The sequence below is a fragment of the Podarcis muralis genome, chromosome 9 (genome assembly GCF_964188315.1).
Source record: "Podarcis muralis chromosome 9, rPodMur119.hap1.1, whole genome shotgun sequence".
Lineage (NCBI taxonomy): Eukaryota > Metazoa > Chordata > Lepidosauria > Squamata > Lacertidae > Podarcis > Podarcis muralis.
This window is the reverse complement of record NC_135663.1, coordinates 78,608,081-78,633,371: the sequence shown is the minus strand read 5'-3', so window position 1 is coordinate 78,633,371 and position 25,291 is coordinate 78,608,081. Positions and strand designations below refer to the sequence as shown.

The following is a 25,291-nucleotide window of genomic DNA, read 5'->3' as shown; positions in this document are numbered from 1 at the left end:
TTAAGCAGTATGTGGACCGAGAACTCCCAGAAGTGCAAGCTGGATTTAGAAGAGGCAGAGGAACCAGAGACCAAATTGCAAACATGCGCTGGATTATGGAGAAAGCTAGAGAGTTCCAGAAAGACATCTACTTCTGCTTCATTGACTGTGCAAAAGCCTTTGACTGTGTCGACCACGGCAAACTATGGCAAGTTCTTAAAGAAATGGGAGTGCCTGATCACCTCATCTGTCTCCTGAGAAATCTCTATGTGGGACAAGAAGCTACAGTTAGAACTGGATATGGAACAACTGATTGGTTCAAAATTGGGAAAGGAGTACGACAAGGCTGTATATTGTCCCCCTGCTTATTTAACTTACATGCAGAATTCATCATGCGAAAGGCTGGGCTGGATGAATCCCAAGCCGGAATTAAGATCGCCGGAAGAAATATCAACAACCTCAGATATGCAGATGACACAACCTTGATGGCAGAAAGTGAGGAGGAATTAAAGAACCTTTTAATGAGGGTGAAAGAGGAGAGTGCAAAATATGGTCTGAAGCTCAACATCAAAAAAACGAAGATCATGGCCACTGGTCCCATCACCTCCTGGCAAATAGAAGGGGAAGAAATGGAGGCAGTGAGAGATTTTATGTTCTTGGGCTCCATGATCACTGCAGATGGTGACAGCAGTCACGAAATTAAAAGACGCCTGCTCCTTGGGAGAAAGGCGATGGCAAATCTAGACAACATCTTAAAAAGTAGAGACATCACCTTACCAACAAAGGTCCGTATAGTTAAAGCCATGGTTTTCCCAGTAGTGATGTATGGAAGTGAGAGCTGGACCATAAAGAAGGCTGATCGCCGAAGAATTGATGCTTTTGAATTGTGGTGCTGGAGGAGACTCTTGAGAGTCCCATGGACTGCAAGAAGATCAAACGCATCCATTCTTAAGGAAATCAGACCTGAGTGCTCACTGGAAGGACAGATCGTAAAGTTGAGGCTCCAATACTTTGGCCACCTCATGAGAAGAGAAGACTCCCTGGAAAAGACCCTGATGTTGGGAAAGATGGAGGGCACAAGGAGAAGGGGACGACAGAGGATGAGATGGTTGGATAGTGTTCTCGAAGCTACAAACATGAGCCTGACCAAACTGCGGGAGGTGGTGGAAGACAGGAGTGCCTGGCGTGCTTTGGTTCATGGGGTCACGAAGAGTCGGACACGACTAAACGACTAAACAACAACAACAACAAATAGCATTTGGATCGTCCCTTTCCACCCTACTTCCTTATTTACACACATTCATATAGCCATTAAAAATACAGTGGTACCTCAGGTTAAGTACTTAATTCGTTCCGGGGGTCCGTACTTAACCTGAAACTGTTCTTAACCTGAAGACCACTTTAGCTAATGGGGCCTCCTGCTGCTGCTGCCGCGCTGCCGGAGCACAATTTCTGTTCTCATCCTGAAGCAAAGTTCTTAACCTGAGGTAATATTTCTGGGTTAGCAGAGTCTGTAACTTGAAGCGTATGTAACCTGAAGCGTATGTAACCTGAGGTACCACTGTATAATAAATCATTAGTTAGAATGCACTGTGGCATCATCAAAGTCCTCAACTAGAACATTTAACCTAAGTTCCATTCAACTCATACATGCATTTTTAAATTTAAGAGAAGTATGATGATAGGACAAAAGAGCAGATTTGTCTCATAAAAATTCCACACTTAAAGCAAAAACTCAGAGTCTACTCAGGATTGATGGCTCGTATGTCCCAGTTTTCTTCTTGGTAACCCAGGAAACGCAGCATCTCTGCTCTGGACCAAGAACGGCTGCTTGGTCATTTGCCTGTAAGTTGCCATCTCATTCAGAATGTGGTTTTTAGAAATGTCTGGAAGTCAGTGCCCATTGACGGTTCTTTTGCACTTGGCAAACTGTACAGAGGTAAAACCCTCAACCTTGGATTTCAAAAAGTGCTATTTAACAAAAATGAATATTAATAAAAGTGAATATTCCCATTTTTAGATGATGCATACCTCCAGGAATACTGGGGTTCAAAAAGGTGGATCAAACTGAAAAAAAGACAAAATGTGAAAAGTAACTTCCCCTAATTACAACTTCTTGGTTGCTGAAGTTGATTCCATCTTTCCTACAACCATCTAATTGTATACAGCCATACCTTGGTTTTTGAACAGCTTAGTTCTCGAATATTTTGGCTCCCAAACGCTGCAAACCCAGAAGTGACTGTTCTGGTTTGCAAACTATTTTTGGAAGCTGAACGTCCGATGGGGCTTCTGCAGCTTCTGATTGACTGCAGGAGCTTCCTGCAGCCAATCAGAAGTTGCGCTTTGGTTTCCAAACATTTTGGAAGTCAAATGGACTTCTGGAACGGATTCCATTCAACTTCCAAGGTACGACTGTACATACCAAACATGTGAGTATGGGGTTTGTGAATGTACAGTGTACCAAAAACAATGCGTTCAAAGTACCCATTTTATCTCTGGTAAGAGTGAGGTTTAGCTGTGGAGAGTTCCCTTTGTCATCTTTCCTAGTTGCCTTGCTGAGCTCCTCTTGCTTGTGCAGAGATGGCGGGTCATTCAGAGGATAAAGGTAAAGGGACCCCTGACCATTAGGTCCAGTCGTTGGCCTATCCATTCAGAGGATAGCTATAATTGCAAGTACCGGTACTTGTGATCACAGGGACACGGGTGGCGCTGTGGGTTAAACCACAGAGCCTAGGACTTGCCGATCAGAAGGCTGGCAGTTTGAATCCCCACAACGGGGTGAGCTCCTGTTGCTCGGTCCCAGCTCCTGCCAACCTAGCAGTTCGAAAACACAAAGTGCAAGTAGATAAATAGGTACCGCTCGGGCAGGAAGGTAAACAGCGTTTCCATGCGCTGCTCTGGTTCGCCAGAAGCGGCTTAGTCATGCTGGCCACATGACCCAGAAGCTGTCTGATGACAAACGCCGGCTCCCTCGGCCAGTAAAGTGAGATGAGCGCTGCAACCCCAGAGTTGGCCACAACTGGACCTAACGGTTAGGGGTCCCTTTACCTACTTGTGATCACAGTAGGACATGCCCTCCCCTAATTCACAACAATAACATCATGGAGCAATGCTCCTTAACTATAGTCAATTTCCCTCTTAGTTTAAAGGTTAAAACTTGAACCAAAAGTTCTCAAAATTCAGACCCCTTGAGATAGTTAGCAGGGTTCAGGGTTCAATTTTATTGAGCAATTGTTCCAGGTGTTTGTGTAGCATGGAGTCTGCCCGTAAGTCTTCAGGCTTCAGTCACGTGCACACTATACTAATCAGGATCACTACTTCAAATGTCAGCATTTTAAAACAAAACTTTACAGCCTGGGATGACCCTTTACCTATATGCATTTATATTGTCACTGAAGCACATGTAAAAAAAATAATGTGAATTTGCTAGCTCTTTATCAGAATGTGATATTGCCTGGGTGTGAGTTGGTGACTAGTTCTGCTTTATTTATGTCATGGACTTTGTATGCAGTAATAAACCAAAAGAAAACAAAGCTTACAAAGAGGCTTTGAAAAGCCATTTTTTTCAGAACCTCTGAAATTGGCAAGAACTTTCAGAGGCGTGCAAGAAAACCTGAAAGAGCTCTTTTTTCTGAATTCAGCAAGCATTCAGACTTCTACGACATTTAAAGGGAGAAAGCAGGGGGGGTGACTACTTTTCCCCAAAGCTTGGAATTGATGTCCATAACAACCATTTATTTTCTTCCTCCAGCAAAAATGTGCATTACAGGTTGTCTTTGCTAGGAAGTCTTTCCACTTCTCTAAGACTGAGAAAATATGGTTCGAAAAGGGAAGAAGTCTCCCCTCTCTTCTACCACCAGTTTAGAGTTGTATTGATGGGATGGTACCCTTCTAAGTCCTATGCAGAGTTGACCCATTGAAATCAATGAACTTACTTGAGTCCATTGACTTCAGTTTTAAATAATGACTAATGTTGGACACCATCCTAGGTTTGTCTTGTTTCCCCCTTGTTTAGCTTACTTACAGTTGAAACAAATGTCCTGTGAACATGGAAGAAAGCAGTTTGGGGAAGTACCTGTGGAAACAGTAGCTATACAGTACACACACCCTGGGAATCCTAATATTTATCTTCAGAACTATTTGATTTTTTGCCTTCTCATTAAAAAGACAGATTTCCTTTTATCGGTAGCTAACTTGGGCTACAGTCTTACTTGCACTTAACACAGTGGGACTTACTTCTGAGCATTGCCTTGCCTTGGTAATGGACTGGATGAGCGCCAACAAACTGAAGCTCAATCCAGATAAGACCGAGGCACTGTTCGTGGGTGGTTCCTTAGACCAGATGGCTGGGAGGTGGCCTGCTCTTGATGGGGTTACGCTTCCTCTGAAGGAGCAGGTATGTAGCTTGGGGGTACTCCTGGATCCTGGCCTCGGTGGTCTGGGGTGCTATCCATCAGCTGCGGCTGGCAGCCCAGCTGTGCCCCAGCTGGACAGAGATAGCCTAACCTTTGTCACCTATGCTCTGGTAACCTCTACTGAAGACGGTTTGGAAATTTCAGCTGGTGTAGAATTCAGCAGCCAGAGCAAGACAGTTTGAACATGTAACAATCCTGATCAGACTGCATTGGCTGCCAGTTGGTTTCTGGGCCCAGTTCAAAGCGCTGGGGTTTGCCCTATAAAGCCTTAAATGGCTCAGGACCCAATAAATGGCTCAGGAAGAAGAAGAAGAAGAAGAGTTTGGATTTGATATCCCGCCTTTCACTCCCCTTCAGGAGTCTCAAAGCGGCTAACAATCTCCTTTCCCTTCCTCCTTTCCCTGGCCCAGACCCTGCAATAATCATTTGTTGATTTTATTTTTACTGAATTTAATCATGAATTAAGATGATGAAAAATGGTGCAGAATAGCTGATGGGAAAGTCTTTGGGAAGGCACACTTGAGAACTGCATTTTGACTACCCCCACTATTGCACTTTAGCCTCCAGAGGGTGCACTATGGGTCGATGCAGCCCCCAGCCCAAATTAGGTTAGCCACCCACCTTCTGAATCAAGAACAGAAGCTTCGCATTTCCGTCCCTCAAGTGCCCAAGGGAGGGGAGAGAGCGCAGAAGCCAAGACTCCTGCTGGTAACAACTGGACCTTCCCTTTTCTCTTTCTGGCTGAAGACGGCTCTGTCAGGGAGAGGCAAACGGGAAAAGATTCAAGAACAGAAACCAGCACTTATAGAGAGCCTAAAGAGATCATTAGCAGCCTGTCGTCTGACACAGGGAGGGAGGAAGATGAGCCTGGAACAAGTCATTCTGTACACAGAGGAAGGCAGGGGCGGGGTTTCCGCAGACTTGCATGCTGGGTAAAGAAAAGGAAAAAGTAGACGCGGCAACTGTGCCAAAAGAGACGGACGTAAATTGAAACGCTGGAGATGTACCTTTGAACTTTGTCAATAAATCAAATAGATTGGAACTGGCCGTGAGCCCGGAGTTTTATCTATGCCAGCTGGACAGCATAAAGCCTCTGACAGGCTCATTTGAAATTACAGTAATTTTGTGCAAACAAGCTCCATAGATAAGAGTCCAAACAGGCATAAATGGAAAACAAAGAGAAACATTACAAAAAACTACAGTATAAGGACCTTTCCCTCAAACATCTGTGATGTGAAAAACATATTGCCACAGGCACTTTAGTAAGAGCCCGGCTTAATGTTGTATCCATCTTTCCATATGAAAGGAAACAGACCCACAATTTTAAACCGAACAAATTTTAAACAAAACCTTTTTCTACCTGCTTTCCTACATGCTCCTCTCCCAGTTAATCCTGCGTTGGGCTAGACACAATACGGGTTTAAAATGCAGAGAGGTTGTCCCACCGCCCTCCACTACACTTCATGTCGTATTTGCATGTCGTCATGCACATTGGTGTGGTAAGATTTGTTTCCAAGTTGCCTACTGTCTGCCCACACCAGAGGTCAGACAGCGGACATGGGCGTCTTCATACAGTCTACCTTTTCAAATGGAATCAAGACTGGTTTGTGGGGGAATGCATCCAAACTCAGCATTTCTCAAGAAGCTACAGGACAGAGGGGGATTGTGGCTAGCATCATGTGTACATAGCTTGGGAGTGTGTAAATGTGAATGTGTACACAGCCATAGTGACTGGAGAAAAGTCATCCAGTTAACTTCCTGGCTGAGTTGGAATTTGAACCGAGTTCAACACTTTGACCACTGGCTACATAAAATGCAAAGTAGGGACAGCAGATAAAATAATACAAAGAGGATCCTGACCTATAAATTCAAGCCTGAACAAGCAATAAGCCTACTGGTGCTGAATCAGAAAGCTCTTTAACCAGCAATGGATCTCCATCAGGGGGATCTCATGGAGCAGGGAGTTCCACAGCCTCGCACAGCCAGTTGTGAGAATACATAAAAGGCTCTCCTCGCACATCCTGACCTTGGATGATGACTGGAGTCAGTAGACTTGCATAATTTGTACACCACCAGTTAGCTTTGTTCAGTGGTGGACCTACATTTTGGGGGCCCTGAAGCTTGAACTGGTTATGGGGGCCGCTTTGCAACCAGCAAGGAGGTCTGGGGGACCACTGTTACCTTTTTCAGTGGGGTTGTTCCATAAAGATAACCACACCTTCATTGTCAGGTGGCTGAGGATGGGGTGTGTTTGTGTTTCCCAGCAAACATTTCTTCTGTACTTCCGTCTCTCTCTGGCTGCTTGCATTTCCTAATCTGGAAAAGCTTCATGGGAGAGAATAACTCATGATGTCTTTCCTGAAGGTTCAACTGAAATGTGTAAAGATGGGAGAAATTATTTTGTAAAATTAGTGCAAAGACATCCACAAATGCCCCTTGGCCACCTCAAAAGTAAGGTATTCACAGCAAAACCCCTACACCCCACCCCCCATGAGAATTTCACCAAAATGTTCTTTTCCTTTTGATAATGATCAAATGCAATTTCTGTTCTTATTAATTGATGGAGGATACTTTGCAGTGGGGGGGAGAGAACACAGTGCTAGTTTTAACTTGTTGTTGTTGTTTAGTCGTGTCCGACTCTTCGTGACCCCATGGACCAGAGCACGCCAGGCACTTCTGTCTTCTACTGCCTCCCGCAGTTTGGTCAGGCTCATGTTTGTAGCTTTGAGAACACTGTCCCACCATCTCGCCCTCTGTCGTCCCCTTCTCCTTGTGCCCTCCATCTTTCCCAGCATCAGTGTCTTCTCCAGGGAGTCTTCTCTTCTCATGAGGTGGCCAAAGTATTGGAGCCTCAGCTTCAGGATCTGCCCTTCCAGTGAGCACTCAGGGCTGATTTCCTTCAGAATGGAGAGGTTTGATCTTCTTGCAGTCCATGGGACTCTCAAGAGTCTCCTCCAGCAGCATAATTCAAAAGCATCAATTCTTCGGCGATCAGCCTTCTTGATGGTCCAGCTCTCACTTCCATACATCACTACTGGGAAAACCATGGCTTTAACTATACGGACCTTTGTTGGCAAGGTGATGTCTCTGCTTTTTAACTATGCTGCTACAAATGTTGCCTTCGGTGTATCTCTCTCTCTCTCTTCCACATGGTGGCTGTATTTCACACTGATTTACACTTTCATAGGAAGATAAAGAGAGCTCAAGCTGCAAAAGGTTTGGGGAGTTTTTACGGTTCTTACTTCTACAGTGGTTACGTACTTAATTCATTCCGGAGGTCTGTTCTTAACCTGAAACTGTTCTTAACCTGAAGCACCACTTTAGCCAATGGAGCCTCCTGCTGCCGCCGCGCCGGCGGAGCACGATTTCTGTTCTCATCCTGAAGCAAAGTTCTTAACCCGAGGTAATATTTTTGGGTTAGCGGAGTCTGTAACCTGAAGCGTATGTAACCCGAGGTACCACTGTACACAGAAAAAACAAATAGTTGCCTTTTCCTGTTGCAGTTCCCCAACAATGCAAAAAGCAATAATTCAGCCCTCCCCCAGAAAGATTCTGCCCTGTCAGACTGCATCTATTTTGGTGATTGTTTTTTATATATAAAAAACTAAACATCATTATCATCATTAATCTGAATGGTTCTGGGGCAGTAGGAAAGTTTAAACTTCTCCACCCAGCCCAGTACCTTGATAAAGATGCAAATTGTCCTCTCCCTTGTTATCAGATTAACTATTTATCTCTTATCAAGATGCATTATGACCTGGAGTCAGGGTGGAGGAGATGTCCTCTTTGGCTGCTTTGTGCAGAATTGCATCAGCAGATTCCGGGAGGGCCTGTGTGTTGTGTACAAGGGGGCAAAGCCTACTTTTGGCCAAACCCATCACTGGTATGGAGGGTTTGTCAAGGGTGAATATGAGCCTTGGGTCAAAATAGGTCAGCCTGTAACTTACCTGGTTAGACACCCCCATCAAATATTATACAGGTGGTGTGGGATTCTCTACAGCAGAGGTTCTCAGACCATAAGGAAGTGCTCCTTCATTATGGAGTCTGCAGGGTACACTCCCCAGTATGTTTTCACAGAATCCAGGTCTAGTATTTTGAGGGCAAGAGCGTTTCTCATTGACCCCAAGGAACATCTGTTGCTGCCCACCTTTGCCCAATGATGGCATGTCTCCGCTTGAAATGTTGCCCCACAGCAAGCAAATGTGCCCTATTCTGTCTCTGTTGGTACAGTGTATGTTTCTCACTGTTGCTCTGAATATCAGCCTCCAGATAAAGGTAAAAGGACCCCTGACCATTAGGTCCAGTCATGGCCGACTCTGGGGTTGCGGTGCTCATCTCATTTTATTGGCCAAGGGAGCCGGTGTACAGCTTCCAGTAGCCAGCATGACTAAGCCGCTTCTGGCGAACCAGAGCAGCGCACGGAAACGCTGTTTACCTTCCCGCCAGAATGGTACCTATTTATCTACTTGCACTTTACATGCTTTCGAACTGCTAGGTTGGCAGGAGCAGGGACTGAGCAACGGGAGCTCACTCCGTCATGGGGATTCAAACTGCTGACCTTCTGATCGGCAAGTCCTAGGCTCTGTGGTTTAACCCACAGCGCCACCTGCGTCCCAGCCTCCAGATAAAGCAGCATTAATTTCAATGTAACTTCCATCTCCACAGTTGAAAGAGAAATTAATGAGACTCAAGCATGTTGGTTAGCTTACTGTTATGCTCATAGTTTACTATGACTACTGCTTTTAGTTGAAGTAATCCTCTTAGTCAGAAGTACATTTCTTGGGCTGTTCAGGAGAGGGAAAAGCAGGTTGTCAGACTTCCATTATGCTTAGGAATTAGGAGTGCTTTCTCACTATCCAAATACTACCGTATTTTTCGCCCTATAAGACGCACTTTTTCCCCTCCAAAAATGAAGGGGAAATGTGTGTGCGTCTTATGGGGCGAATGCAGGCTTTCGCTGAAGCCTGGAGAGCGAGAGGTGTCGGTGCGCACCGACACCTCTCGCTCTCCAGGCTCCAGGAAGCTATCCGCAAGCATTGCACGCCGGGGGAACTCCCCCCCGGGCGCGCAAGGCTTGCGGGCGGCAGCCTGCAGCGCGGAGCACGGGGCGCCCTTCGGAGGACGCCCCGTGCTTCGCGCAGCTGTCCGCAAGCCTTGCGCGCCGGGGAGAACTCCCCCCGGCGCGCAAGGCTTGCGGGCGGCAGCCTGCAGCGCGGAGCGCGGGGCGCCCTTTGGAGGACGCCCCGTGCTTCGCGCAGCTGTCCGCAAGCCTTGCGCGCCCAGGGGAACTCCCCCCCGGCGTGCACGGCTTGCGGGCGGCAGCCAGCAGCGCGGAGCACGGGGCGCCCTCCGTAGGAGGCTGCGGAGGGTGGCGCGGAGCTGCCCGCACTCCAGGGCTTCTTGCAGCTCCGCGCCACCCCCGGATCCCGGCGCGAAGCCGTGCGGGGCTCCGGAGGGTGGCGCGGAGCTACCTGGGCTCCAGGGCTTCCTGCAGCTCTGCGCCACCCTCTGGATCCTGGCGCGAAGCCGCGCGGGGCTGCGGAGGGTGGCACGGAGCTGCCTGCGCTCCAGGGCTTCTTGCAGCTCCGCGCCACCCCCGGATCCCGGCGCGAAGCCGCGCGGGGCTGCGGAGGGTGGCGCGGAGCTGCCTGCGCTCCAGGGCTTCTTGCAGCTCCGCGCCACCCCCCGGATCCCGGCGCGAAGCCGCGCGGGGCTGCGGAGGGTGGCACAGAGCTGCCTGCACTCCAGGGCTTCTTGCAGCTCCGCGCCACCCCCCGGATCCCGGCGCGAAGCCGTGCGGGGCTGCGGAGGGTGGCGCGGAGCTGCCTGCGCTCCAGGGCTTCTTGCAGCTCCGCGCCACCCCCCCGGATCCCGGCGCGAAGCCGCGCGGGGCTCCGGAGGGTGGCGCGGAGCTACCTGGGCTCCAGGGCTTCCTGCAGCTCTGCACCACCCTCTGGATCCTGGCGCGAAGCCGCGCGGGGCTCCGGAGGGTGGTGCGGAGCTGCCTGCGCTCCAGGGCTTCTTGCAGCTCCGCGCCACCCCCCGGATCCCAGCGCGAAGCCGCACCGGGCTCCGGAGGGTAGCGCAGAGCTGCCTGCATCCCGAAGCCTGGTGCGCGCTGAAGAGCACCCCCGGGCTTCACGCACCTCTCCGCAAGCCTGGGGAGACCAGTGTGGCTCCCTAGGCTTGCGGATATCAGGCTGTTCTGGGGGCTGGGGTCGGGGGAAGCTTGGGCTTCCCCCGCGCCTGCCCCGTGCCTGGGGAGGGGAAAATTTTTTTTTTCTTTATTCTCCCCCCAAAAAATTAGGTGCGTCTTATGGGGCGGTGCATCCTATGGGGCGAAAAATACGGTATTTTGTATAATTCACATTTAATAGTGTCAGGCTGAACAGCAGCCATTCTCAAAGACCCCTGTGTTTGTTTGTTTGTTTGTTTGTTTGTTTGTTCTACAGAGACAAAGACTGCCTCAAAATTTGGGAGCTATTTCAAAATGCCTTTATGTACAAGCATCCATGCAGGGCGACAGAGGAAGATTTCCAGCCTCTGATGGACCTGGCCAGACAATCCATCCCATGTAACAAGGTAGTTATTTTGTGCTTGTTAATTTCAAATAAAATTATTAAAGAATATTTTGAATTAAATTGTAATCAAGATGTTGACTTAAAAACTGTTTGGGATGCAAGTAAGGCAGTTTTAAGAGGTGATTTTATTCAGAATTGTGCATACCAGAGGAAAGTAAGGGAATGTAAGAAATTGGAACTATCTGACAAATTAATAAAAAAAGAGAAAGAATTGGTTACAGACGCAGGAAATAAAGAGACACTTCAAGAGATTAATTTATTACAGATACAGTATTCAATGCTTGTAAACCAATAAATAGAAAGGAAAATTAAGTTTGTAAAACAAAGGAATTTTGAATTTGCAAATAAACCAGGGAAGTTACTGGCATGGCAACTTTAAAAAGAGAGTAGAAAAGGTTAATTAATGAGCTGATGAAGGATGGAGTACACATAAACAATCCAAAAGAAATCAGACAGGAATTTGTGAGGTGTTGGGACACGGGTGGCACTGTGGGTTAAACCACAGAGCCTAGGACTTGCCGATCAGAAGGTCGGCGGTTCGAATCCCTGCGACGGGGTGAGCTCCTGTTGCTCGGTCCCTTCTCCTGCCTCCCTAGCAGTTCGAAAGCACGTCAAAGTGCAAGTAGATAAATAGGTACCGCTCCGGCGGGAAGGTAAACAGCGTTTCCGTGCACTGCTCTGGTTCGCCAGAAGCGACTTAGTCATGCTGGCCACATGACCCGGAAGCTGTACGCCGGCTCCCTCGGCCAGTAAAGCGAGATGAGCGCCGCAACCCCAGAGTCGGTCATGACTGGACCTAATGGCCAGGGGTCCCTTTACCTTTTACATAGATGTGTATAAAAGAGAGAAAGAAGACTTTAAACTTATAGAGAATTATATAGAGCGAAGTAAATTGGGTAATATTTTGAGAGAAAGTGCAGAGCTATTAAATACGCCGATCTCCACGATGGAAGTACATCAGGTGATAAGCCAGGGAAAATCTGGGAAAGCCCCGGGACCAGATGGGCTCCTGGTGGAGCACTATAAAAAATTTCAGGATGAGTTAGGCCTATACCTAAAATAAATTATGATCAAAGTGTTAGAAACAGGACAAGCACCAGAAACTTGGAAGGAGGCTTATATCACTTTGATACCCAACCAAGATAAAGACATGACAAATCCCAAAAACCTCTGCCCGATATAGCTATTAAACTGCAAATGTAAGTTATCTGCAACAATATTAGCAAATAGACTCAAAAAATTATGAGTGACTTAATATGTGAGGACCAAGCAGGCTTTCTCCCCAGCAGACCATTAAAAGATAATGTTAGGAATATTATAAACATAATAGAATACCTAGAAGTGCATAACGAAAAACAGGCAGCATTGATATTTCTGGACACGGAGAAGGCATTTGACAATGTGTCTTGGATATTTATGAAAAGAGTCCTGAAGAAAATGGATTTGGGGAAAATATTTTTAAAGGCTATAGAAGCAATATATACTGAACAACGAGCAAATATTATTGTAAATAAAACTATATCTGATGGGTGTACAGTTATGAAAGGAACCAGACAAGGCTGCCCATTGTCCCCATTATTGTTTATTTTGATTTCAGAAGTATTGGCACAAAGATAAGAATGAATGACAAAAGAAGCGGTATAAGGGTGGGTCAGCAAAATTCTAAGTTAAAAGCATATGCAGATAATAATATTTGACCTTAGAAAACCCACTAGAAAGTGTACCAGCAGTACTGGAAGATATAAGGGAATTTGGCAATCTAGCAGGCTTTAAACTGAATAAACAAAAAACAGCAATGATAGTCAAAAATATGGATTGTCCCCTTACAAAAGACTTAGAAAGAACTAGTGATATAAAGAGTGAAAAGAAAGTGAAATACCTGGGAATTTGGTTAATGGCGAATAATCACAACATCTTTAATGGTAACTATGTAAATGTTTGGAAAGAAATAAAAAAAGACCTGAAAATCTGGCGTAGAATGCAGTTGTCTTTGCTGGACAAAATTTCGGCTAGAAAAATGAACATAGTCCCAAAATACTAATCCTATTCCAGACAGTACCTATAGTTAATGACATTTGAAACTTCAAGGAATGACAGAAAGAGCTTTCTAAGCTTATTTGGCAGGGGGGGAAATCCAGGATAAAACATAAAATTATGATTGATACCAAAGAGCGAGGCGGTTTTGCTCTCCCTGACTTACAGTTATGTTTATGTTGAAAGAATGGATTTTACTAAAGAATGGCCACTTATTAGATCTAGAATAGCACAGGAAGGCCTGAAACTGGAAGGGGGAATTGGCAGAAATTAAGATACCCCCCTCTACATGTAAGCATAACTGGATAATGAGCAAAGGGGGGGAGGTCTCAGGAGTTCGTGGAGCAAACATTGCATTAAAAACAAAACAACAGAACCTACCCATTCTTACTACCAAGACTTTTTGTTCTTATCTGTACAGATGCCCAAATATTTTCTGCCACTTCTTCTGGGTCTCGTGCCCCTTAAGACAAAAAAATATTTTTAAAAATCCAGAAGCTTTAAGCCCAAAGCTCAAAACTGTGGAGAGAAATGGAAAGAGGAGGAGTTATATTACTGTTACAGTTCAGGAAATGTGTCAGAGCTAGGAATTCAATATTGACACTTTACTTACAGTCGCTGTTTTGGAGCAAGACAAAAGACCTTGTACACCGTTACACAAAAACTAATCGTGATTTCCTCACATTGGAAGACACTTTACTAGGCTACATGGCAGATGGGCTCTCATGGTGTGGAGACCCCTCCAGCCCAGGTAAGAAGAGTGTCCTATTCTCTACAAAAAAAAAAAAGAGAGATTTAGGGTTCCCCCCTTCTGGTATGGGGGAGGGTAGGAATTGTATCCTTTAAGAAGATTTGAAGTAGAAAGGATATAATAATGTATTGTTAACCAGTGATTGAAAGATACAACTTCAGAATAAAAGAAAAGAAATCAAAGCAATAGAAATAATGTACAATAGATGCTCTATATGGTGTGTAGACATCAAATTCACCCTCACCCCTACTTTCCAGTTGTAGCGGAGGCATTGCACTGTTATAAGAAAAACCTGCTCCTTTTCCTTTATGGGGTCTCCAAGAGCCCGTAAAGAGTCCTTAAGTGGGTTTCCTGTCGGTAGGAGAAAATAGCAGAGGCCAACCAAGGAATATTGAGAAGCAAAGCAGCTAGTAAACTGTTTATTAAACTGTTGCAACAGGGTGCTCGCTACCACATGTAGGAGGGAGGAGGAACCCAGAACAATGGTGTGCAAACTCTTCTATAGACTTTTGAAATTGCCCACCCTGTAGCCCAAGGTAAAGGTAAAGGGACCCCTGACCATTAGGTCCAGTCATGGCCGACTCTGGGGTTGTGGCGCTCATCTCGCTTTATTGGCCGAGGGAGCCGTTGTACAGCTTCTGGGTCATGTGGCCAGCATGACTAAGCCACTTCTGGCGAACCAGAGCAGCACACAGAAATGCGTTTACCTTCCCGCCAAAGTGGTACCTATTTATCTACTTGCACTTTGACGTGCTTTCGAACTGCTAGGTTGGCAGGAGCAGGGACCGAGCAGCGGGAGCTCACCCCGTCATGGGGATTCGAACCACCGACCTTCTGATCGGCAAGTCCTAGGCTCTGTGGTTGTTTTGTTTTTTTATAAATTTTTATTAGTGTTTTTACAATATTACAAAATGAAAAAGATAAAAGAAAAAATACAAAATAAAAATAGTTAAAAACAATCAATCTTTTCATCACTTATCTTTCATTTACTTGTTTCCCGGACCTCCTCATACCTCCCTTTTTTGTATTCCAATTCAATTTATTAGTTCAGCAGTTTCTTTCCCTCTTTATTTTACCCTGATCTTTAATCTTAAATTATTATGACATTAAATTTTTACTTATAAAAAAACATTTTTTCATATTCTTTTATACCATTACAGCTAGAAACCACTTAATTTCAATCCAACATCATTCTAACGTTCATTAATTTTGCAATATTTCTGTAGATAGTCTTTAAACTTCTTCCAGTCTTCTTCCACCGTCTCTTCTCCCTGGTCTCGGATTCTGCCAGTCATTTCTGCCAATTCCATGTAGTCCATCACCTTCATCTGCCATTCTTCCAGATTGGGTATGTCCTGTGTCTTCTAGGCTCTGTGGTTTAACCCACAGCGCCCAAGACCAACCCCCAAAACATCAGACATGCTTCACAGGAGGCGGTCTCCAGCAGAAATCCTGTTTGCCAGGATATCTGTTAATGGTCACTGATTGCTTTACCTGGGCAGCCTGGCCACTCTTTTGTGATGGTAAATACTTTTTGTTCCTGAATCCAGGTCACAGGCTCACCCTAGTCATACACAAATATGCCCTTAAGACAGGATTTGTAAGCAAAAAGACAAAGGGAAGGCTTCCCCCATTTCCTCCCTCCTTGAGGAGAAATATATTGAGGTCAATTTGGGAGAGTCAAAACTATTTCAGACACGTGGTTCATATACTTACATACTGGAATGTGTTTGCCATGTACATTTATGAACATTTATTTTCTACTTGAGGGACGGGGGTGGCGCTGTGGGTTAAAGCCTCAGCGCCTAGGACTTGCCGATCGAAAGGTCGGCGGTTCGAATCCCCGCGGCGGGATGCGCTCCCGTCGTTCGGTCCCAGCGCCTGCCAACCTAGCAGTTCGAAAGCACCTTCGGGTGCAAGTAGATAAATAGGGACCGCTTACCAGCGGGAAGGTAAACGGCATTCCGTGTGCTGCGCTGGCTCACCAGATGCAGCTTGTCACGCTGGCCACGTGACCCGGAAGTGTCTGCGGACAGCGCTGGCTCCCGGCCTATAGAGTGAGATGAGCGCACAACCCTAGAGTCTGGCAAGACTGGCCCGTATGGGCAGGGGTACCTTTACCTTTTTATTTTCTACTTGAGACCCTAAAATTCTTACTTTCCAGTTGTAGCAGAGGCATTGCATTAAAACTTAGTTCTTCTTCCCTCCCCTCTCATAGGGCACAATATATCAGTCTTGTATTTATGCTCAAACTGTATTTATTATAGGAGTCAACTACGAATCTTGCCCCGAATGGACTGAGTGTGAGAATAACCCTAGTTCAATGTACTGGAAAATGTCGTCCAAGATGGTATGTTCTATGCAACCCAGGTTAGCGATACTGAAATATATATTATGCTTCACTAATACACAATTGAATTAAAACCAATGGCTAATAAAACAAAATCGTATCCCTTAACCCAGGGATAGCCAGGTTGGTGCCGCCAAGATGCTGTTGAATCACAATTCTCTCGCCAGCCTCTGCCAGCACAGCAAATGGTCAGGGAAGATGGGAGTTGTAGTCCAACAAAATTTAGAAGGCACTCTATTGGCTCCCCCAGTATGGTTGGGCATTTTGCAGAACCTGGGCAATCTTTTCTTCACTTAGGCAAACTCATAAAATTGGTGACTGTTGAAAGGTCAAAACTGTAAGTGGGTACAAGGTATTGAGCAGGTTCTCTTGTTACATTAAACTATGTTTTCAAATATGTTTTAGTTTGCAGAAGCAGCCTGTGGTATAACTCAAGTGATGCTTAATGGGTCCATAGAAGCTGGAGCATTCATAAACAACAGGTATTTTCCCACTTGACTGTAATGCCTGCCTATCCATGCCCAGGTCATTGTGATATGCTGCCCAAGGCCTGTGTATATCTTCCTGTTGTTCCCAAAGTGAATTGATAGACGTGGTATTATTTTGGATTAAGAAGGCAGCCACACTGCTTCCAGCTAGGTTGTTCTTACTCTTGATTGATGGAGAGGTAAATAAAGACTCATAATAAACAAACTAGCTTTACTGCTGTCAATAAGAGTCAACTTAACATAGCTCATTGGCCTTATCCTGGCCTTTGACAATTTAGACATGTATTTTAAGGACTCTCCCTAGGCTTGTGATTGTACTTCATTTTAAACTGTTTTTAACATTGTACTTTAAATTGTTGTGATCCACCCTAACACCTCAGAGTGAAGGATGGGTAATTAATCAAAATCATACATACAGACATATTTATCTTCTGAAATCACTAGGCAATGGCAATGAATAACATCCATAAGGATTTTTACCTGATATGTTTTGTTGAGGCTGGTAAACATCTGAGCTCTTTTCTTATGCTCTTTCAGCATTTTTGGCAGTGTTGAAGTTGTTAACTTAAATCCGAATAAAGTCTCCAAGATGCAGATTTGGCTTATGCAGGACATTGATGGACCACAAAGGTATGTTTTGATAATGCAGAATATAATAACTCTCTATATCTAGGGTTCAGTTAGAAACAGACTACTACAACATGGCATATCCTTATCCAACAGACATGCTGGTTTTCCAAGAATGATTCCTTCTTTGTTAGCAGTACTGTTCTGCTTTCTCAGAAAAAGCTCAGTTTAGGCAGTCATTTTAAAGGTGTTTTTGGAGGGAGGGGGTTTGGCTGCTGCTGTTGTTAAATTAAGCACTTAAAAAAAAAATTTATCTGGTACTTTTATATGTAATCTATCCCACATTAAAAAAAACCATGCATATTTTCTTTTCTCACAATTTTTGGCACAGCCTTTGTCTTTTGGCTGGAGACAAATTTGATACTGAAAACTTCTATCAGTTTAATGTCATGAATTTCCATGAAGAACCCAGTGTGAAATGGGTGTTGTGTGACATCCTTAGGCTTCCTCACTCCCAGACCTACAATTTGAAGTGTTACCTGGAGAGACAGAAAGAGTACCTGTTCAAGTCTGCAGTGCACATTTACCCAAAGAGTTGAAAAGGGCACTGTGGGGTCCTCAATGAACTGAGGACAATGGTCATCTCTGTTCACAGTTTTGTCTGGTGTTTCAAAAACCCATCACTTTTCTTCTGGGGGGGACGCAGGGGTACACATACCCCTAAACATTTTGTGAATCTAAATTTGGTCTCAGTGAGGGGCAGTGTTTCAATATGAGTAGTAAAATGAGAATACCCCTAAACCTTTTTTTAAATGACAAAAAGCACTGCAAAAGCCTGTTCAGTAAGAGATGAACACGCACAGAAGAAGAGAAAGTTGGCTATCAGGAGAAATAACGCCTCTCTTGTCTCTCTAGAACTATTGTCTCTCTCTAATGTTTGCCTGTCTATCATGTACTGTACATACTCGGGAGAAGTTAATGGATTTGGTTGCAGTGCTGCCTCTTGCCAGTAGAGGACATCTGCATCACACAAATGGATTTTGTTTTTATACTTGAGGGAGGTGGATGAGTTTCTATCTAAGGGTAGATAAAAAGTGTGTGTATCAGTGGCCTACATTATTATTATTATTATTATTAGTTGTTGTTGTTGTTGTTGTTGTTGTTGTTGTTGTTGTTGTTGTTGTTGTTGTTTAGTTGTTTAGTCGTGTCTGGCTTTTCGTGACCCCCTGGACCAGAGCATGCCAGGCACTCCAGTCTTCCACTGCCTCCTGCAGTTTGGTCAAACTCATGCTGGCACCTTCAAGAACACTGTCCAACCATCTCGTCCTCTGTCGTCCCCTTCTCCTTGTGCCCTCCATCTTTCCCAACATAAGGGGGTTTTCCAGGGAGTCTTCTCTTCTCATGAGGTGGCCAAAATATTGGAGCCTCAGCTTCAGGATCTGTGCTTCTAGTGAGCACTCAGGGCTGATTTCTTTAAGAATGGAGAGGTTGGATCTTCTTGCAGTCCATGGGACTCTCAAGAGTCTCCTCCAGCACCATAATTCAAAAGCATCAATTCTTCGGCGATCAGCCTTCTTTACAGTCCAACTTTCACTTCCATACATCACTACTGGGAAAACCATAGCTTTAACTATACGGACCTTTGTTGGCAAGGTGATGACTCTGCTTTTTAAGATGCTGTCTAGGTTTGTCTTTGCCAGTGTGGTGTAGTGGTTAAGAGCGGTAGACTCGTAATCTGGGGAACCGGGTTCGCATCTCTGCTCCTCCACATGCAGCTGCATGAAGTCTCTCAGCCCCACTCACCTCACAGAGTGTTTGTTGTGGGGGAGGAAGGGAATGGAGAATGTTAGCCGCTTTGAGATTCCTTCGGGTAGTGATAAAGTGGGATATCATCTCCAAACTCCTCCTCCTCCTCCTCCTCCTCCTCCTCCTCCTCCTCTTCTTCTTCTTCTTCTTCTTCTTCTTCTTTTCTCCCAAGAAGTAGGTGTCTTTTAATTTCGTGGCTGCTGTCACCATCAGCAGTGATCATGGAGCCCAAGAAAGTAAAATCTCTCACTGCCTCCATTTCTTCCCCTTCTATTATTATTAATATATCGCTCATCTGACTGGGTTCTACCAGCCACTCTGGGCGACATCAAATATTAAAAAGTTCCCTGAACAGGGCTGCCTTCAGATGTCTTCTAAAAGTCAGGTAGTTGTTTATTTCCTTGACATCTGACAGGAGGGTGTTTCACAGGGTGGGCGCAACTACCAAGAATGAAGAGGAGGAGGAATGAAAGAAAATTATGAGACTGAGGGAAAAAAGAGAAAGAAAGGGACAGCTGAAAAGAGAAAATGCTAGAGGGCAATAGTTGAGAGAGAAAGGAGCAGATAGCAACAGTGTCTCAGTTTAATAATAATTTGAGATTTTTCATACAAGATAATATTGTACCATTTCAGTAATATTTCATTTAGAGAGCTTTGCAGAGCTCTGCATGCAATGCTTAGAAATGTTTTGCAAGTGTAGCTCTTACCGTTTGCCCTGCGCTTTTCTGGTCTGTTTCTGAGCACATTTTTTCTTCCCTGGCGCTTCCCCCAGGAAAACCTGATCTTTACCACTCAATCAAATTGCAAATAGCAATTTGGGTTTCCCCTGGAATGCCGTTTGCTCCAATTCAGCTGTCAATAGTGGGATTTTGCCGGGCAAAAGAGAAGTGTGTTTGTAGTAGCTGTTAGTGCTTACTGTCAACTATACTTCAGTGTATAGTTGGAATAGTTATTCAAGAATGTTGGGAGATTAAATTATTCTACTCCCTTCAGAGCAGCAGAAGTTCCTTAATAATAATAATAATAATAATTTATTATTTGTACCCCGCCCATCTGGCTAGGTTTCCCCAGCCACTCTGGCGGCTTCCAACAAAGATGAAAAATAAACTAAAATGTCACATATTAAAAACTTCCCTGAGCTGCCTTCAGATGTCTTCTGAATGTCAGGTAGTTGTTTATCGCTTTGACATCTGATGGGAGGGCGTTCCACAGGGTGGGTGCCACTACCGAGAAGGCCCTCTGCCTGGTTCCCTGTAACTTGGCCTCTCGCAATGAGGGAACCACCAGAAGGCCCTCGGAACTGGACCTCAGTGTCCGGGCAGAATGATGGGGGTGGAGACGCTCCTTCAGATATACTGGACCAAGGCCGTTTAGGGCTTTAAAGGTCAGCACCAACACTTTGAATTGTGCTCGGAAACGTACTGGGAGCCAATGTAGGTCTTTCAAGACCGGTGTTATATGGTCTCGGCGGCCGCTCCCAGTCACCAGTCTAGCTGCCGCATTCTGGATTAGTTGTAGTTTCCGGGTCTCCTTCAAAGGTAGCCCCACGTAGAGCGCATTGCAGTAGTCCAAGCGGGAGATAACCAGAGCATGCACCACTCTGGCGAGACAGTCCGCAGGCAGATAGGGTCTCAGCCTACGTACCAGATGGAGCTGGTAAACAGCTGCCCTGGATACAGATTTGACCTGTGCCTCCATGGACAGCTGTGAGTCCAAAATTACTCCCAGGCTGCGCACCTGGTCCTTCAGGGGCACAGTTACCCCATTCAGGACCAGGGAATCCTCCACACCTGCCCGCCTCCTGTCCCCCAAAAACAGTACTTCTGTCTTGTCAGGATTCAACCTCAATCTGTTAGCCGCCATCCATCCTCCAACCGCCTCCAGACACTCACACAGGACCTTCACCGCCTTCACTGGTTCTGATTTAAAAGAGAGGTAGAGCAATTCCCAAACTCACTACAGTACTTTCCTATGCCTTTTTAAATGGTTCAGCACTTTTTAAATAAACAGTTATTCTGGAATCTGGATATTATGGCATACTGAGGGAAGGGATTTCGATTTTTATATCCCCTTAGCCCTCTCCCCCGTTGAAGTGTTTCTTGTGATTAACAACTGCAGGAGGGGGGAGAGCTGGGCTACGCTATCTGCCTGCACCTGCTGCCGGTATCTCCTGCTTGGCTCATTCCTTAGCTGTCCACACACTGGTGGAATATATCTGCCGTGGGGAAGACTTCTAAGTGCCCTCAGGCTCTCCTTCTTGTCTAGAAACTTGTACAGTCAGGATCCAGGTCACCCAGAGAGTCTATGCAAGTTGAGCAGGCTTCCTTGTTGCAGACATTCCCCCAGCATGTAGCCCCCAGGGACATGGCAGCTAGCCTGAACCTACCCATTCATGTGATTTCTATTTGTATGAGGAAGAACATGTCAGAGGAAATGAAGACTCTGGAGCTCTCAAGAACTTTTATGGGTCATGCAGCAAGGACAGATGTACTTTTCTTCTCTTAAAATGCTTTTACTAGTTCCTGCAGACAGTTAATTTGTAAACATTACAGGACCGACGGACATACAAATTTCATTCTGAATGGAAATGTGATTGCTTTTATTTCCAGTGAAACTTGCACGGGCCAATCCATTTTAAAGCTGAAAGCTATCCTGGAAAGCCGAAAGATAAGTGTCTCTTGTGAAGATAATTACAGGTAATTTTGTGTACCGGGTTATCAACATGTTTTTAAAGAGCGAAGGCAAAATTAGATGTGATGGAGGGGCATAAATCACACATCCCCATTCACTTGGATATAAGGGGAGGGTGGGGAGTCTACCCCAAAAAATGGAGTGGTGAGCCTTTCTGCCCTTTACCCTAGTTGTTCCGGGGTGTGTGTGAGGTTTTTTCATCCTTTGCAGAAGGGAAGGGATCAAGGAAGGCAGAAAACTGCTGCAGCAGATGCCTGATGCCACTTCCACATGCTAGTTTGACCTTAAATCTGACTGACTTGAATGGTCAAAACAGCTCCCCCAATGATCGGTAAACATTGCTGAATGTTTCCAAAAGAATGTGAGTAGTGTGGGTATCTCCTTTTCAATACGAATTTGAAGGAGAGCCTTAGCTTGTATGGACAACATTTTATTTTTGCAGTTTAAGTACTACCCATTTAACTAGGTCCTTAAAGGCTCCTTTTCCTTAAACAGCAGCACCCCGCCGTGTCACGTGGGAAACAGTTGCTAGAACCAAATGGAGTTTCAAAAGCAGTTTGATGTGGCATTGGTTTAAAAAAATGCCCCTGGATTAACACAAGTCTTTTGTGTGTATTCAGCTTGAATTATTTTACTCAGCAATTCAAAGTATGGCCTTTGTGCAAATAAGAATCTAGAGATGGAATAGTGTCATAACTGCTTAATTTCTTAAAGGAGACGTTTCAGTAGGGCGTTTCAGTTCAGAAAAGCCTTGATTCCTCTGTAAGAGCTGAGTGTTAGCTATTGGTGCTTCTGCAGCCCAGCCTGTTTTTTGCTGCAGGAGCGGCACCAAAGTGACCTCCCCAGAGTGCAAGCAGGGGCAGTGTTGATGGAGGTTCTGAGCTGCCGTGAGGACCAGACCTCCCTCTCATCCTTGCTGATGTGGCCCAAAGGAAAGCAGAGCAGCACCTTTGGCCCAACCGGGGCAGATAGTTAACTTTCCAGCCTGATAGGGCAATGAAAGCTTTCTGAAACTGTGGTTCACAGTTTATTCCAGGGGCCGGCAAAGCTGCAAAGCCTTGGGCCGGTAAACTGCCCCCAAAACCTTGGGGCAGGCCAGAGTAGGTGCATGGGTGCGGGCAGGCGCACATGCGCACATCCCGGTTTCCTTGCTGCCAAAGGTGGCGGTGGAGGAGGTGTCCGCAGCTTCCTATTGGCTGCAGGAGCTTCCTGCAGCCAATGGGAAGCCGTGGCTGTGTCACAGAAGTCAGTCCCCACACGGCAAGCCGGCACCACGCTGCGCCAGCTTACCTCTGTGCGGGGACTGAGTGGGAGGGGCTAGTTAAACGACCACCCCCAGGGCAGATGTGGCCCAGGGGCCATAGTTTTCCGACCCCTGGTTTATTCTGTTATATGAAACAATGGAATAGCCCTCATGTTGTGAAGACAGAAAGACAGGGATATCTGAGATTATTTAAGTAATTATTTTATTAAATGGCACCTGTGCTCTTCAGCACTGTCTTTGACTGAAACAGCCACTAAATGCAAATGAAGTTGCTAGTGTATTTCTTATGTCTTGTAACAGGCCAGTTCGGTTGCTTCAGTGTACCAGTAATCCTGGCCACACCAGCTGCAATGTCTGTTCCTGAAAACATGGTAGGTACCCTATGCTGCTTATATTGTTGTTCAACTTTGTATAGTATGGAATGGCGTTTCTAGAGGGAGTCAGATATAAAAACTCAACTAGCTATCATTGTGAAAGACCTGTGTAGTTTAAACCCAGGCCTGCTACAAACTAGATCCAGGCTAATTTAAATTCCACTTTCAAAGGGTCTGCTTTAAGTATGAAAATCTTTGGGTTCAGTTCATAGAGAGAAGGGGCTGGAAGGGAAGAATGGAAAACTCTTCTCCTACTGTTTGCCATCCAAGATAATGGAAAGATTCAATGGGCTGTTTTTTATTTATTTATTTATTTATTTAATAAATCATTTATTTTATTTATTTATCTTCTGCCCTTCTTCCAAGGATCTCCAAGTGACAAACATGTTCTTCCCCCTGCCATTTACTTTCACCAAAAAACTGTGAGGTAAAAGTTAGACTGAGAGATACCTACTGGCCCAATATTGCCTAGGGAGCTAAGTGGGGATTTGAACATGAGTCCAGATCAACACTCCAACCTCTGCAACAAAAGTGGGGAACCTCCATCCTGTGGGTCAGATTTGGTAAGGTAGAACTCTCCATTTTAACTGCAAGGCTGTATTCTCCAAACCACACCCACCTACCCCACATCTGACATAATATGTGATGTTAGATGTGGGGTAGATGTCATGCCCGTGGCTGGAAAGAAGTCCCTATGCATCAGTTCCTTGCTTCACCCACTTGTCAGTCACCTGGCATCATTATGGAGAGATCAAGATTTGGCCTGCCAGGCCAAAACTGTTGCCCAATCCTGCACTACACCACACACTTTTGTTTCAGCTACTGATGAGGATAAACAAAGGGCCCATTACAGCCCCTGTAGTTAATGCTAAGCTTTTCCTTGTGCTCGTTACTGCAGAGGACCTCAGCATCGGAGGAAGACAAAGAAGAGAAAACCCACACACTTGAAGCAAGACCCAAAAATGTCACAGCAAATGATCTCTGGACAAAAAGGAGCAAGTTGTTCTCTACAGCTAACAAGACTCTCAAGAGCTAACAAGATTTTTCTATTTTTTTATAATAAAATTTTATAATAAAATTGCTAGGCAACAGAGTTAAACAGGAGGTGGCAAACAAGCCAGTGGATCTAAAGGGAAAGAGGCCAAGGGGTGCTCCAAAATCCCTTGCTGCCTAGCACAGGGGCAAGGGAAGCAGCGGGAAACAGCAGCGAGGAAGCCTCAAGGGGACCAAAAGCAGGCTACTTCTCAAGCCAACCTTGGGGGGGGGGGGCAACAAGGGACTAAGCCTGTTGTTCTTGGCAGGTTGCTCCAAATGGTGGGCCTGGAGTAATTTTGGAGAAGCCAAGGGATAGAGGCCCCTACAGCCATAGCCCTCTGGAATCAGATCATAAGATTGCAGAAAAGACCAATGTTCCTTCAGCTCTTGAGCAGAGGAGGTACCAAGCGCTCCTTCCTCTCAACCCAGAAATGAGTCCGTTGGGCTACAGAGTGGAGCCTGAAAGGAGAAAGAGGTGGGCATCCGGTGGAAGGAGGCTGGCATTGGAAAGGGTGCAGGGAGGGTGGGCAGGGGAGACACGAGCCCAGAGGTTTGGGCCGGAAGATAAAAATAAAACTCCATGAGCCCTTGGGGAAAAGCAAAGCAGCCAAACCACCAAGGTGCCCAAACCCTGACTTCTGCCAGTCCAGGACACTCGGCACCAATGTCTTTTGCGGTCAAAAGCAAGGGAGGGGGAGATGCCACCCTCAGGAAATCCAGCTTCTGCAGTCTTTAGCAGGTTGTAGCATCTGGAAGTCAGCAGAGGCCAACTCTGGGGCAAAAAGGGGCCCCCAGACGCTGGAAACTGGCAGACAAATCTCCAGGGAGGGTCAGTCTGAGAGGGTCCAGCGTCCTGAGGAAAGAGAGGCACAGCCCCAAACCCAGACAGGGGAAGCCTCCCCACCATGGCTGCTGCTGCTGCTGCAGATGAACAGAGGGCATTTCCCTTGACGCCA

At 45.7% G+C, this 25,291-nt stretch overlaps 1 protein-coding gene across 2 annotated transcripts in view; it reads left to right on the top strand.

Moving 5' to 3' along the window:
• Positions 1–24,404, top strand: part of LOC114604446 (ADP-ribosyl cyclase/cyclic ADP-ribose hydrolase 1-like) — a 34,709-nt gene extending 10,305 nt beyond the window's left edge. The window contains exons 1-9 of one of the 2 annotated variants that reach the window (XM_077934501.1): positions 2,666–4,375; positions 10,847–10,976; positions 13,625–13,760; positions 16,028–16,110; positions 16,516–16,592; positions 17,136–17,228; positions 21,581–21,667; positions 23,227–23,297; positions 24,199–24,404. In XM_077934501.1, coding sequence (XP_077790627.1) covers positions 10,893–10,976; positions 13,625–13,760; positions 16,028–16,110; positions 16,516–16,592; positions 17,136–17,228; positions 21,581–21,667; positions 23,227–23,290 — 624 coding nt within the window. In that variant the 5' untranslated portion in view covers positions 2,666–4,375; positions 10,847–10,892 and the 3' untranslated portion in view covers positions 23,291–23,297; positions 24,199–24,404. Of the gene's footprint in view, positions 1–2,665; positions 4,376–10,846; positions 10,977–13,624; positions 13,761–16,027; positions 16,111–16,515; positions 16,593–17,135; positions 17,229–21,580; positions 21,668–23,226; positions 23,298–24,198 lie in introns of those variants that run through there. The other variant, XM_077934500.1, reaches the window with a different exon arrangement.
• The last annotated feature ends 887 nt before the right edge of the window (positions 24,405–25,291 follow it).